Below are 14,386 nucleotides of genomic sequence, written 5' to 3'. Positions count from 1 at the left end.
CTCATTTATTCAGCCTGAAGAAACAGAGGCTAAGAGGGGACATAATTGCAGTATTCTGCTATGTAAAGTGGGATTACAGAGAAGGCAGAGACAGATTCTTCTCAGGGGTGCACAGTGAAAGGACAAGAAACAATGGACACAAGTTTAGTATGGGAAATTCTGATTTAAGGAAAAAAATCTTCACAACATGGATGGTTAAGCATGAGAGCAGATGTCCAGAGATGATGTGGACTCTCTATCCTTGGAGATATTCAAAACATGACTGGACATGCTTTGAAGCTAGCCCTGCTTAAAAGGAGAGATTGGACCAAATAATGTCAGGAGGTCCCTTTCTATCTAAATTATTTTATGATTCTGTATCTTGATTATTCTGAAACTTCTTCTCAGTCAGATTTACTGAAAATTCACCAACAGGCTTACAAGTTGCTTGATGGGGGGAGCAAGGATAGGGGGGAAAAGTGGACTGACAGACAGATGAGTGAACAAATGAAGTAATGCTATCAGATGCCTTTCCCTAGAGATACGCTTGTCCTGACCACTGGCAAAAATGGTAGACACCTAGCCACCATTCCTTGCTGAATGTTGCTGTGCGCAGTAAGAAATCCAGATTACGATTAGGAGTTTCCTTCTGTGCCATACTGAATGCAGCTATAGTCTGAGGCTGTCTTATTACTGCCCAGGCCCTTGTGCAGGCATACAACAGCACTGTATTATGATTACTTCTGGTTTGTGAGATGTATCTACAGGAGATCTTCACAGAACAAGGAAATACTTAAGCGGTGGCAAACACTAATAGGTTGAAACATTAAGGAACCTTCAGCCAATGACACAATAATCAGAGAGGTAGGTTTCAATAAAACATTCAGATGGGCAGGAACCGGTTTGTCTTGCAATACCTCACAAAGCTATGTGAAATATGAGAGCTTTCTTAAGCTATTGTTTGAGAGTTCAAGGAGTGTGAGAACAGACAGCAGTGAGGAAGATGAACCTATGCAAATTTTATGTAGATATCTTTTGTTAGAGTATGATTGAAGCTGTGGAGGAGGAGCACCATCTCAGGCCAGTTTAAAAGCCAGAAGCCAGGCTGTCCACTTGAGATCAGTCTCTCTTCTTTCTTCTTCACAGACAGAGATGTGGTCAAGGATTCTGCTGAGTATTCTGTCCTTGAACTGGATTGCCACAGTATCTTCTGAACCGTAAGAGATCATACAATCTGTGTTTTTATGATAACATATTTTATTATATTTCCCACCACTTTATTTCTTCTGGGACACTGCTATATAATAAACTGGATGTCTGAGACCTAGGTTCTGAAATGTGTCTGAAGTAGATGACATTGAAGGATGATTTAGAATGATGCGCTCCATCATAAAACTGCTATGAAATCTGATGTGAATGACAGAAACCTAGAACTGGAGTAGATGAAGTCTGAAGTGCATGGGTAAAGCGGGGTGGAGATTCAAGACTAGACTAGCAAGTAATACTAATAATCAGGACTGATATGCATCAGCAGCAAAAGAGAGGCATGGTGTATGAGGGGGGTGGATAATGGCTGGTAGTAGGGACTATGCTGAATGGCAATACTAATATTAGTATGAGTATGAGTATAAGTATTAGTATTACACTGGCTGTGCTGTCACAGCTTATACAGCACTGTTAATGTCCATGGCTTTATACAAACAGAAGATTTCAGCCACAATACACCAAGATTGGAGCTTAAATCCCCTTCTCAAAAGTTCTAAAGGAAAACACTGTGAAAGTCAGAAGGTTTAGCTTTCTTAGATACATTGTTGGTTTTAATAATTTTACTTTTTGGTCTTTGAATATCATGCAGTCTGAACTGGGCAAGTGAAAATAACAAATATAAGCAAGCAAAACTGTGGGAGAAAAAAAGGGAAAGGCTCAGATTACCAAGAAAAGATTGTGCGATTCATGTTGTGCTGCAGAACCAACTCATAAATTCTGTCATATATTATTTGGAAAGACTAGTTTGGGCAGCAGAGAACTGGCAGCCAGCAACAGAACCTTAGCCAAATATAGCAAATCTGAAGGAATGTTTTTCAGAGGAAGAATTTGGGGAAGGAAGGCTGCCCTAATTATAGAGAGCAGTATAACTAAAAAAGCCCAATGGAAGAAAGAAGCAAAGGAAGCAATGCAGGGAGAGAGAAGCATGGAAACAGAATATAGCATGCAGGTTAGATTGAGCGTTCCTTGGAATATTCTGCAAAATTGAAAAGCAGGATCATTTCTTGTGCATTATGCTGATTGACCTATGATAGGTCAGTTCTTATTTGGAGGGAGAGATATCCAGATAAAAATAAATTAAAAATTTGTTGCAACCGTTAACTAGTATTTTTGTCATTCATATCAAATGTAAATGTAAATGCTGTGTAAATACCTGGAATGGAAAGATGCAGTATTATGCTGGGCAAAAGACTGCATAGAATGTTGCCAGTCTTTCAGCTCAGAAAGAACTGTGAGGGACAAAAAAAAATTGTCATCTGTACTTTCTTAGCATATTATTCAAAATTCATTGAAAGAAATGGAAATCTTTCCACTGGTTCGAGCAAGCTTTGGACCATGGCTTCCTTCACATGTATGGCATTTCTGTGGTATTTTCCTCTCCTCTTTGCTCTGACTTTCCTCCATGACTGAACTGTCTGATCTGGTCTTGCCTTCTTACAGTCAGTATGTGCTGCTGGTCCCAACAGTAGTACGGAGCGACTCTCCACAGACCGCTTGTGTGCAGTTTCACAACCTCAGTGAGCCTCTGTCCCTGAGCATCGTCCTGGAATATGGCAGTATCCAGAGGACTCTCTTTGAGGAATCCATCACAAAGAATGATTTCTTCAAGTGCTGCGAGTTCAAGGTATTTTCTCTTTTGAGACTACTAGAGAGGGTGTAGAAGCTGGAATTACTTCTGAGTGCAACTCTTCTTGTCAGTGAGGGCAAGAAGATGAAGAGTGTGGCCAGAGAATAGGACGAAAAAAGATAACGTGCTGGAAAGGCTGACAATATAGACATATGGGTTGTAGGGGGAATCTGGAGAAAGGCTTTCCATCTCCATTCACAGAGTGAATAGAAAAAAGCTTTTGATTGCCATCACAGGTGCATGCGCCCTATGGGACTGTTATAATTGCCAAGCTGGAGAACCCAGCTGGGACATGCTCATTCCCTTTCCTGTGACTCTGCAAGATCTGGACAGATATGACAAGCAAGTCCCAAGGTTAGGTCTTCCAGAATGCAGCAGGAGAAAACACTTCAGAATTGAACGATATGCCTGGGGCAACCTGCATATAGGCAGGTAGCTACATGAGACGGGGAAGTGCATAGGACAGAGCATAGCTTAAATCCTTAGTACCTGGTGAACAGATTATGGGATTTCCACAGCAGAAATTCCCAGAGACTATCTCACTGGCAAAATGGGGCTTCTCATGACTTTGCACAAGATATTTATGACTCACTTGACAGTATCTTAACAGCCCTGTGCATCAGAGGACCTCAACATATCTCATTTACCACTTTTCCTCTGGGTTTTTGTTTCTCTCCAGGTTCCTCCTGCTACTTCTGACCCCCTAGCATTCATTTCCTTCTCTGCCAAAGGCACCAGAGTTGACTTAGCTGAGAGAAGATCAGTGGCGATTCAGAATGTGGATAATACCGTCTTCATCCAGACGGACAAACCCATCTACAAACCAGGGCAAAAAGGTGGCTGAGGAGTTTGAGTCAGCTAGTGACCTGGGAAACTGAGGGCAAGGGTGGGTCTAGAATGACAAGGACTTCCTCTTATGGAATAAAAGACCATGGACTGCAACGACCATGAGCAATCCTTCAGATAGTGTATAATTGTCATCTGAGGTTGGGCTCATCAAAAGTCAGTGAAAAATAGAAGTGATTCACAAAATGGCAACAAATGAGTAGAGTTCATGTGTTTTTACTGAGTTAATTGCATTTACAGGATCTTGAGTTCTGCCAGGTTTGCTGAGGTCAGTCACATTAAAAATGTCCTTAAAAATATAGAAAATAATAGGTTAAGCCTGGAATTAATGAAATTCATACAAAAATAAATTAAGCATGTAATTTCCTGTCAAAAGCTCTTTCTACTTAACTGCTAATGTAAATCACAGCTCTGATTCCATCATGATATTTAAATGACAGTACTAGCTGTGGTATAGTTAGCTGTCTCTTTAGTATAATTATACTTCAGTGCTGCACAGGGTTTGCACTTGGAATAAGGACAAATGCTTCCTTCTCTTCGATTTTTGCATTGAATTGGTTTTTATAAACAGTTTTTTAGGAAATGCTCCAAAGAACTGAGTCCTTCAAGAAGAACTGAAGGCAGTAAAGAGTATTTGTATTTACTATAGAGGTTACTTTAGTCCCAGTGGGTCAGAATTGAAGATATTTCAGCTGACAAGTTTATTTTAGTTTTCTTTTTCACTGGCTAAGATAATCAAGTCCTTTCTAGTTCTCTGTGGACTCTTTAGTTCTCCCTAAAAGCCTGGGCAAACTTTGTTTCATTTGTATGTTGAAAGTGACTCACCACCGCTAAGTAAATGATCCTTTTTTGTCCTACGTCTTTTTCAGTGATGTTTCGTGTGGTGACTTTGGACACCCAGTTCAGACCTGTTCAGGAGACAGTAAGTATGAGTGATAGTCAAGATTTTTCAAGCACCCTCCTGAAGTACCTGTTCACAGAGACACTCTCAATTAGAAATTCAATAAAAAGGGCTTGGGATAGGCCTCCTGATGTTTCTTTGAGAACTGCCATAACTCTTTAGCTTCACATTCCATCTTTTCCCTGCCTTTATAGAGGGCAAAGCGTCTGAAAGCACTCCTGGAAATCAATCACAGCACTCAGATTTTGTAGTCACTTCACCTGCCCCAGATATGTAGAAAAAGACTGGATGTTTTTGTAGAAAAGATAAATTCACAAACAGGTTATCCTCTTAAAATTAACTCTATTACAGACATGAGTTTCAAATTGATTCCTTGGCCCAGTCTTCTGTATCCAGGGGAAGCTTTTCACAGCCTTCTTTATGTTATAGTATTTCTCAAGCTCCACAGCTAATTTCTTGATGTTTTGATTTTTTTTTTTCTTTCTCTTTTTTTCCTCCTCCAGTATCCCCGAATCATCATTGAGGTAAGAGATGTAACATGTCATTAAAACACAAGTTGCTTTGGAAAGACTATGCTTCATCATTCCCCATAGTGTCAATAGCTGAGGGAGACTCATCCAGAGCACACTGTCCAAAGCCAATGAACTTGAGGTTGAACGGTGGCAGTACTCGTTATCAAACATTAGAGGAGAAGAAATCAGCAGAACTGGAGATGTGAGTCAGAGATGGCATGGGGTTGTTGCTGCATCTTTAGTTAGGATTCAGAGTGTTCAGTGTAGCCTTACTTTGGTAGGACTACAGTAAATGGGTTAGTGAAATAGCCTCATTCTCATACAGGCATAAGAATAGTAACTTCCTGAAACATCATGTTCTGCTGAGGGACAGGCTAACAATGAATCGGTCTTCTACCACATTTCATACCACTAGATCTCAAAACACTTCCTGAAGGAGGCCAGCATAATATTCCCATTTTACAGAAGGAGTTGAGTCAGAAAGACATGCTAGAAGAGCTACAGATAAGCAACATGAGTTTCAATCAGGTACTATTCCTGGATGATCTGAGATCATCTGGCAGTGTAGCTAATTTCCAGTTAAACATAAATTTAGGCTTGTTTAATCCACAGATTTGGAAAATTAATGGGAAGTCAGAGCACACGTCATCAGCCCAAACTCACATTCAATCTGTGATACACTTAGCCAATATGCCAAGATACAAAACTTGGAAAGAAGGCAAGAAGACAAGAAACAGGGTGGTAAAGGTTTTGGTACATCTCTTTCTCCCACTCTGCAGGATCCAGAGCAAAACAAAATCTTCCAGTGGTTGGAGGTAACATCTAAGCATGGAATTGTCCAGCTCTCCTTTCCACTAATCTCAGAGCCTATTCTGGGGTCCTACCACATCACTGTGGAGAAGAAGTCAGGTGAAAAAGAGTACCAGTTCTTCACGGTGGAGGAATATGGTAAGCAAAGGCTGTGAACTGCCCTGCACGAGCACTGAGGCTGGCTCTGCCTGAGTCAGATAGGAGCTGCTAGTGCAGAGTTTAAGTGCTTTGAATTCTCCACTTCATGCCTGAGAAGGAAAGACTTGGAGAGGGCTGGGTGGAGAAAGGGAAGGCAAGAAGGGAAAAAAGAAATGCTGAGAAAGGCAGCATTTTTCAGGAATTAAATTAGGAGTCTAATTCTTTCCTGGGCTTGGCACAAAGTCGCTGCGTGACTTTGGGATCCACATCCTATCAGTCAGGCCTTACACTCCCTATCTGTTCAGGGGAAAATGAATTTGTCAGGCCTGTTCTGTTTTGTGGAGGTCATCACTAGGCTAAAATATGCAGTAGAAATCTGAAGATATTATCAAACAGCTTAAATGACAGGTACTGGATTGTTACTGGGGAAGGCTGGATAGCTAGTGGAAGTGCAAGATGGAAAACAGTGGGTAGCAGAGGTGCCAAAGCCCTCACAGTGATCTGCTTACTCTTTGGAATAGAACATATCAAGGGAGCTGCTAAGTTCATTTGAATTTTACAAGTTTTCTCATCTTATAGTGGCAGGTTTTCCTTAGTAGTTCCCAAAGAAACCTTGGACAACTCTCAGTTGTTTGGGTTTTTTGTAACGGCAGTAAAGCACCTTTCCTGCTTACCCTACAGAGCTCTTTCATACCTTCCAGTCTCCTGTTTACAGGTGCATGAGAAAAAGGCCTTTTCCAGCTATGTTGTCATTATTGCTGGTGACCTGGGACAAAAGATAAGCTGAAAAGAAAGAGTGACAGTGACCTGTTTTATTTTACTATTTCACTTAATCTGTTGCCTTTCTTCTTCAATGGGGCTGGATTGCATAATAACTTCTGTTCTCCAGGGCTTAACTAGTTTGAGACATCAACATTACTGCCACCTTTCTCTTGAAGAAAATGTACAGCCAATTAAAGTGATTTATCACAGTTCTTATTGAGGCTATTATCATTATTAGTATGATTATTATTGCATTTTAAAGAAGTTATTCACCTTACCACTAAAGTTTATTTTTTTTCTCTGATAATATCCTACAACCAGCTCCTAGGTAGACTTTTCTTTGAACCATTTCCTCTCCCTTGTTGGTGAAAATGCCTTTGCCAATTGTTTTTTTACTGTCTTACACACACACACCTGTCTATGGTATGCAACTGCTGATCAGTCATATTCACATTGCATTCTCAGTGCTGCCAAAATTTGAAGTAACAACCAGTGTGCCGAAGAGGATTTCTTTCTTTGATGAAGAAGTCAGGGTGAACGTTTGTGCTTCGTAAGTATTACAGCTGAGAACAACACGTTTGTGCACAAGAAACACAGGATAGAGGATGGTGTGCCGTGCTGGGAAGCAGGCACCCTGCTGCTGATTCAGAGTATGGGTTAGAGCAATTCCTTTAGCTATGACTTCCATGACATGGAATATGATAAATCTCCTCCTGCTACATAGCAGAATTAGAACTAGGAGAGTTTGTGTGTGTCCAACAGTTTGAAGATATCAAGTGGTACATACTCGCTAGCTATTGTTTTTTATTACTACAGAAAAGGAGAGAAATAGTACAGAAGAAGAGTCTATCATTAATATCACTGGCTGTGACACGGCCAAAAGGCAGGGTGGCATGAGCTAGAGGGGTGTATAGGGATCTTTGTCCAAAACGTCCTTCTTTGCTTATGACATGAATGAGAAAAAGCAAGCAGCAGGGGATGATACCTCAACCCTGAGTCCAGCACCACTTTCCAGTTTCAGACCTTGAAGAATGACTACACCAAGACAATGGTAAAGCAGGCTTTTTTAACAAGATGCCAGAAACAGCCTAAAAACAGTTGAAGGGAACTCTGCTAGGGCTAACTGGACCGAATTCCCAGATGCTCTTCTGTCTGTCCTCTGGGCACTCCTGAGGGTTTTAGAGTCTGCATTGCTGTGCAATCTTTGCAGGTTTCATGCTAAGTCCGCATGATGTGATTCTTGTGTCTCTTGCTCTCCTAGGTACACTTATGGCCAACCAGTGCAAGGGAATGCCCAAATCAATTTGTGTCAGCAGCGCTTTTATCGTCCACGATGTGAGCAAAATGGGAAAGAAACCTGTGAAGCTGTCACTGGACGGGTATGATACAGGGCAAGGCCTTTCTTCCCAATCTGCTTTACTACCTAGCATATAGCACAGTGTTTAATGGCCTCATTCATTTCCTGGGGAACACTAGAGAGACAATCCTAGAGGCATGGTTTTTCTTACTATCTCACAGGCAATGCTGAAATACCATGAAGGTAGTTTTTAGCAATGACCTCATTAGCAGACTTTGATTTTTCCCTCAGAAAGAGTCAGTAGGAGGGAGGAAAGCTTATGAAACTATAAATTTGTGATCATTCCTAAAACACTGGAGCTGTGTTCTTACCAAATCTAATCAGCAGACCTCTACTGGGAGTCTCTGAGGACACTTAATGTTAAACTAATGATTAATTTCTCCACTAGGTCAGAGCTCAGGCATCATGCAAGATGGGTTTAAGAAGGAGCATGAGCATAGAGAGGAGTAGGGGGAATGAGGAGTGAAGTTTCCAGGTGCAAGGGTAAATGGTACTGAAACAATGAGCTGGAAAGGGAGCCAGGGAGTGAGAAGTGTAAGGTAGGAGGGGAGCGGGTAGGAAGGAAGAGCTGAAGAAGATGTGACCAAAGACAATGAAGCTCTTCAGAGACCCACTAATACAGATTCAGGAACAATTTTCAAAACCTTGAGAAAATGGTCTTTCCCCTTTGTGCTCCTTTTTCAGCTGGGGAAGGATGGCTGCCTCAGCACTGTCATCTCCATCAAAAGATTCCAGCTCTACCGCAGCTATGCCAGGATGTATACCAGCCTCAACGTAGAAAGCACTGTCACTGAAAATGGGACAGGTAACACCAGGTGGAGGTTGGGAGTAGCTGATTAAAGCTACTAGGTGGTACTTTCTGAGATGAATCTCCTGGATCCTGAGCTGTGCAGCAAACAACCAACAATCACCATTTTCTTCGTGCAGCTCTCCCTCCAGAGCATCACTCCTCCATATAGCTTTTCAAAAGAAACAGTTTTCTGCCCACGTCTGATTTCTGTTTCCTCCCCTTTACGCTGGGTGTGTCTCACAGGTATCCAGATGAAAGGCTACGACTATGTTGCAGTCAATGAAGAAAAGGACAGAGTGATGTTCAAGAATATGGATCTCTATTACAAGAGGGGAATTCCTTACTATGGTGAGGTGGGTACCTGAGAGGATACATTTAGATCAAAACTCCCTGAGGTGCAGCATGATGATTTCTGTGTTGCCCCATTTATGGCTGTCCCCTAACTCTGTGCTGACAACTTCTGGTGGTAATGCTGCATAACAGTGACTGTTGTATAGTTGTCTCATTACGTTAGATGCTCCTAGAGAAAATAAGAAAATCATATCATACCTGGAGTGTCAGGGTCTCTCTTCTGCCATAGTTAGAAAATGCCTAAAAGGTGGGTAAGTGAAAGGTCATATGAGTGGGAAAGAGTCTGCAAGAAACTATTTCAGCAACAGCTGTGCCTAAACTGAAGGTAGAATTTACCCTGTGTTGCATCATGCAGTCCCAGGGATGTTTCCTTAAAGCAGTATAGGTGTTGGAGCACATTCCAACTTCTTAGCAACCTGCACATGCAGGATAAACCCAGGCACAGAAAGGAGGATGAGCTGTACAGCATCATCCTGATGTGCAATGGGGGCAGAGGCTGTGCACAGGTGCCTTGGAGATGGGAGGTGGTACTGAGCTCCACAAGTCACCTGTCACTGTGAAGTCATCTGATTGCTTTAGGTTTGTTAATCAGTGCTCTCCAAAGAGTATGTGCTCTGGAGTCCCTCTGTTTCTATTTGCTCAGGAAGGGAGAGCATGAGGTAAGAATTTAAACCATCATCTCTCACTTAGTAGTCTTTAACTTATGTGATGGCCCACTGAACTAATGGTCACTGAGAAACAGAGGACTTATCATTAAAATAATCTTTTATACGAGATCATGTATATAAGCAATTCCTTCTCCCTCTGTGACACATAGTTTGTCCTTGCACTGATGGGAATTGCCTGTCTTTGCCTGTCACAGAACTCCTGCTCCTTCAAAATATTGAGGAGCATTTGCCTCTTAAATACATTTCACTCTTGATTTCTACTCCCTGCAATTGTCCTCAGTGCTTAAGTGAGAGTCCTCTGGTGAGCAGAGCATTTCCCTTTTTTTTTTCTTTTTTTTTCTGAATCCCTTGGGTATTCTATGTGTCAGATCACTGTGACAAATATGGATGGCAAGCCTGTTGCTGATAGGACTGTCCTGCTGGACCTCAATGAAAACTATCTGGCCAACTATACCACTGACAAGAACGGCACTGCTGCTTTTTCCATCGACACGTCCAACATCTTTGATCCCAGTTTTAAGTTGACCGTAAGTAAATACAGTCTAATTCCTGAAAAAAATACTTCATTGGAGAGAGGGTTTAGAAGGAATCAGGGGGTGCTGGCAGGATTGTTTCAGATGAGGAAAGTAGGCGGTCACTCCACCAACACCTGCAACCTGTGTGAAACTAGTACGAGTAAACACCAGTGCATGAGAAGCGGCAGACTGCATCCCAGGAGTGTTTGGGCTGCAGTGATCTTCAACACCTCCCTGCTTTTCCCTCTGCTCAGAAGCCCCTCCTGCAGCCATCGTCCTTCTCTTTATTCTGTGCGCTAGAGGAACCTTCCTTGCAGTCTGCCTTGCCTTCCCCACACAGCCTGGATGCACGGCAGCCTCTTTCCCTGCTTCCCTGCATTTCTGCTGGCAGAGACTCCTGCCTGTTACCATTACACAGTCTTCTCATGTTGTCATGCCTTTTCTCTGGTGTGATGGGAAGAGCTGTGAAAAAGAAGGCTGTTTGAGAACAATGCCATTCTAACCCACAATAAGTCCTAGCAGTTTATAGAGCCTGTTCCAAGCCTGCAAGGATCTGAAATCCCCTCCCTACTGCAACGTGCCATAGGTGTCTGCATACATTAAGGTGTCCAGAAGGCCACCTGCTCTGGGCTGGTAAAGCACAAATTTATCACACCAGCTCTTGCTCTTGGCTTAAACAGCCCCACAAAATCAGCTTCCCAACAGAATATTTTAGAGGAAAGATGCCTTTGCCTCTCATCTGCCTGCCATTTTTTAATTTTCCACTTTGTTGATTCCCCATGTATGACTCTTCTACTTCATAGGTCAGGCAGGCACCAGATGACTGTGCAGACTTCTTCATCTGGAGGAATGATAATGAGCACCAAGCCTTATTCCTTGTCTGGCGTTTCTACTCACGGACCAACAGCTTTGTGAAAATTGAGCCAGTGAGGGAGAAGCTCAGTTGTGGCCAGCAGCAAATGATCAATGTTCACTATGTCTTGAACAGAGACGGCTACAGGAATGCCAATCAGACAAACTTCTACTATGTGGTAAGTGCTACCTTGGCTCCCAAATCATGTCTTTGTTTTCTCCTTCTCTTGAACACTATATAAGGCAGAAATCTCCAGACCAGAGGGTGGTTACAGATCACAGCTCAATTTGACGGCCTTTGAAGCCTCTCAGAACACTACTCAAAATCAATGATTTCATGGGGGAAGGGAGGAGGTGCTTTTGATCCTGTCTCATGAGTTTTTTCTATGCTCAGGTGATGACAAAAGGAAAAATTATTCTCAGTGGCCAGAAGCAAGTCAGCATCTCTGGTGGTAAGTTCTAGACCGTATTACTACTGATACTTCAGAGCATCGTTCTGAGCACGAGAGCACTAGGAAGTTTTGTAAGAAGGGATGAAAGCAGAGAACTGCAGCTAAATCAGGTACTAGTTCTTAAACCCCATGACCTGTCACCACTCACAGTATCATTTGCTTTTGCTGCAGCATCTAGCCAATCCCCCATATCATAATCAAACTCATCTTATTAGTTGAAAGATGAAAACTTTGTCATGACTGAACACAAGGAATGTAACCTTCTGTTTTATTTCTTTCCAAGGAGTATTTACAGTTTCACAGTTATTCTGTGACATCCTAGTTTTCACCAATTAGAAGACTAAAACTTTTTAAAATTTGAAATAATAGGTGTCCTATTTGACAGGGATATTTAGCAGTTAACTACCTGGAATTCATTGCACTTTCAGAACTCTCCAAATACCCACAAATGACAATGATCCTACCAATCAGAGCAAATTGAACTTTGTTCTTTCATTGTTAAAAATATCTTTTCTTGCAGAACCTGGTCTATTTCCCGTCTTCAGTAGGTGGCTTAAGTAAGCCTCACTACACATATGGGACTTGTTGTTTAGTATTTGCCATCTTTGGTCTTAAGCTTAATTTCCTGCCCCTGCTCTAGTAGTTGTCACCCATGTAGATAAGAACTTCATATTTCTTAGTGTTAAGAGAGCTCTCCCTTAGCTCAGGAGACTGGCCTATCTCCTCTGGTGTAGGAGGTTCTAGGTTTGAGACCCAAAGGCAATGTTGTGCTCCTCTCGTAGCAATCATGCACAGATTTCCCTGTCCAACTTTTACTCAGCTCAGTTTGCCCTCTCTACAAAGCACCCTGCTCTCAGCATCCTCCGGTTTGTATCTGTTGTCTTGCTGATGGGAGCTGAGATGAATCTTCCAATATCCAGCTTCCCTGTTTTTTAAAGGTACTGGTAGGTTATGGATAAATATGTGGCCCTTCCACCAAAGCAGAGGTTTGTCTAATCTCTTTTGTTGGCTTCTTCTCCCACTCCATGTTCTTTCCACAGCTCCCAGAGGTACATTCGCCATCACGCTGACTGTCACTGAGAAGCTTGCCCCCAGTGCCAGACTGTTGCTCTACACGGTGCATCCTCATGGGGAGATAGTGGCTGACAGCTCTTGGATACGCAGCGATGTATGCTTCAAAAACAAGGTGAAAACCTTTGCTTACCTATTAAGGGCTATATCAGCCAGTTCTTTGCTGAGAGAACAGTTAGGGAATTACTTCATCAAGAGCCCTGCACTCGGGATGGGCTTTAGGAATCGAAAAGGTACAGACGTGCCTGGGAACATGAGGAGCTGTCCTTGGAATTGACCCGTATGCTCAGACTCGGACTGAGTTCTGACATGAGTGGGCAGAGGATGGTGACATGGGGAATATAGAGATGGGGAATTTTTACAGAGCAGTGATTCAAAAGACCATCTAGCAGTAGGAGCTTCACCCCACTGAGAACAGAGAAATGCTGGTAAAAGGTGATTTTTAGATATATGTGCCAAGCTGATTCTCCTAATTTCTGTGTGGTTGTCTTGGATTTATTCATTTCCAGCTCCAGCTCAAGTTCTCTGAGAAGCAGGGTCTCCCAGGCTCTAAAGTCAGTCTCCGCCTTGAAGCTGCTGCCAACTCCTACTGTGCCCTGCGAGCTGTAGATCAGAGCATCCTTCTTCTTCACCCTGCACGAGAGTTATCTGCTGAGAGCGTAAGCCACATCCCCAGTGCTGTGTTCTTTTGACCTAGGGATATCCAGAATGACATTCCAATTCCCACCTGTGATCTCTCTGCTGCTGGCTGTATTTTTATTTTTCTCTTGGAAACCGACAACTCAGTGATTAAAGAAAGGTCTATGGCAGTTGTACACTTCAAAAACAAAAACTGATAGTGGAACATTTACTTTTGGAAAGCATGGCGGTGTAAGACACATCCCAAGAACATGCCTAATGTAAATCCTTGAAAGCATAGTTCATCCCTGGGGAGTGATTATGTCAAAATTGCATTTTATGACTCAAATAGGCCTTGGACCCAGAACAAAAGCTGTAGATGCCAGCGAGTATCTTGTTGGACTCCAGTCTCCAATTTGCATAACTCAGGAGTATATCTCCATGCTTTTTGCTCAAGTTCACCCCACAAAGCCATTGCAGCTCAGAAGGAGGAGGGTAGAGTCAAGTCCTTCTTGTGTATCACCAGCTAAACTGCTTATTCATCTCTAGGTAGGCATCACTAGACAAACCCACCGCAGTCTACAGGATTGCTGAGGGGCCACCATAAGCTTTGAATACATGTGATTTTGCACCTGCCTGGGACCTTCCTTGTGTTTACCCTAGTCATTCTTACCTCCCAGGTGTACTACCAACTTCATGTGAGTGATTTATATGGCTATTACTACAACGGGCTCAACCTGGAAGATGACAAGCCAGAGGAGTGTACCCCAGTCAAAACCACCTTTTTTGGTGGCTTGTACTATGAACCTGTGAATGTCAGTAGTGATGGTGATGTCTACAGGATTTTCAGGGTATGTGCTCTGTGTGGTTC

The 14,386-nt window shown here is 42.5% G+C and overlaps 1 protein-coding gene across 1 annotated transcript in view; it reads left to right on the top strand.

The window, feature by feature from the left end:
- Positions 1–981: 981 nt before the first annotated feature.
- LOC104317169 (ovostatin) overlaps positions 982–14,386 on the top strand; it is a 33,286-nt gene continuing 19,881 nt past the window's right edge. Inside the window, exons 1-16 of the mRNA XM_069806748.1 lie at positions 982–1,196; positions 2,686–2,869; positions 3,552–3,708; positions 4,588–4,640; positions 5,123–5,143; positions 5,911–6,079; positions 7,307–7,391; positions 8,103–8,220; positions 8,883–9,003; positions 9,232–9,341; positions 10,376–10,534; positions 11,326–11,553; positions 11,769–11,826; positions 12,867–13,012; positions 13,407–13,556; positions 14,196–14,366. Coding sequence (XP_069662849.1) covers positions 1,132–1,196; positions 2,686–2,869; positions 3,552–3,708; positions 4,588–4,640; positions 5,123–5,143; positions 5,911–6,079; positions 7,307–7,391; positions 8,103–8,220; positions 8,883–9,003; positions 9,232–9,341; positions 10,376–10,534; positions 11,326–11,553; positions 11,769–11,826; positions 12,867–13,012; positions 13,407–13,556; positions 14,196–14,366 — 1,995 coding nt within the window. The 5' untranslated portion in view covers positions 982–1,131. The remainder of the gene's footprint in view (positions 1,197–2,685; positions 2,870–3,551; positions 3,709–4,587; positions 4,641–5,122; positions 5,144–5,910; positions 6,080–7,306; positions 7,392–8,102; positions 8,221–8,882; positions 9,004–9,231; positions 9,342–10,375; positions 10,535–11,325; positions 11,554–11,768; positions 11,827–12,866; positions 13,013–13,406; positions 13,557–14,195; positions 14,367–14,386) is intronic.

Source organism: Haliaeetus albicilla, chromosome 19 (genome assembly GCF_947461875.1).
Source record: "Haliaeetus albicilla chromosome 19, bHalAlb1.1, whole genome shotgun sequence".
NCBI lineage: Eukaryota > Metazoa > Chordata > Aves > Accipitriformes > Accipitridae > Haliaeetus > Haliaeetus albicilla.
This window is presented reverse-complemented; position numbering and strand designations above follow the sequence as displayed.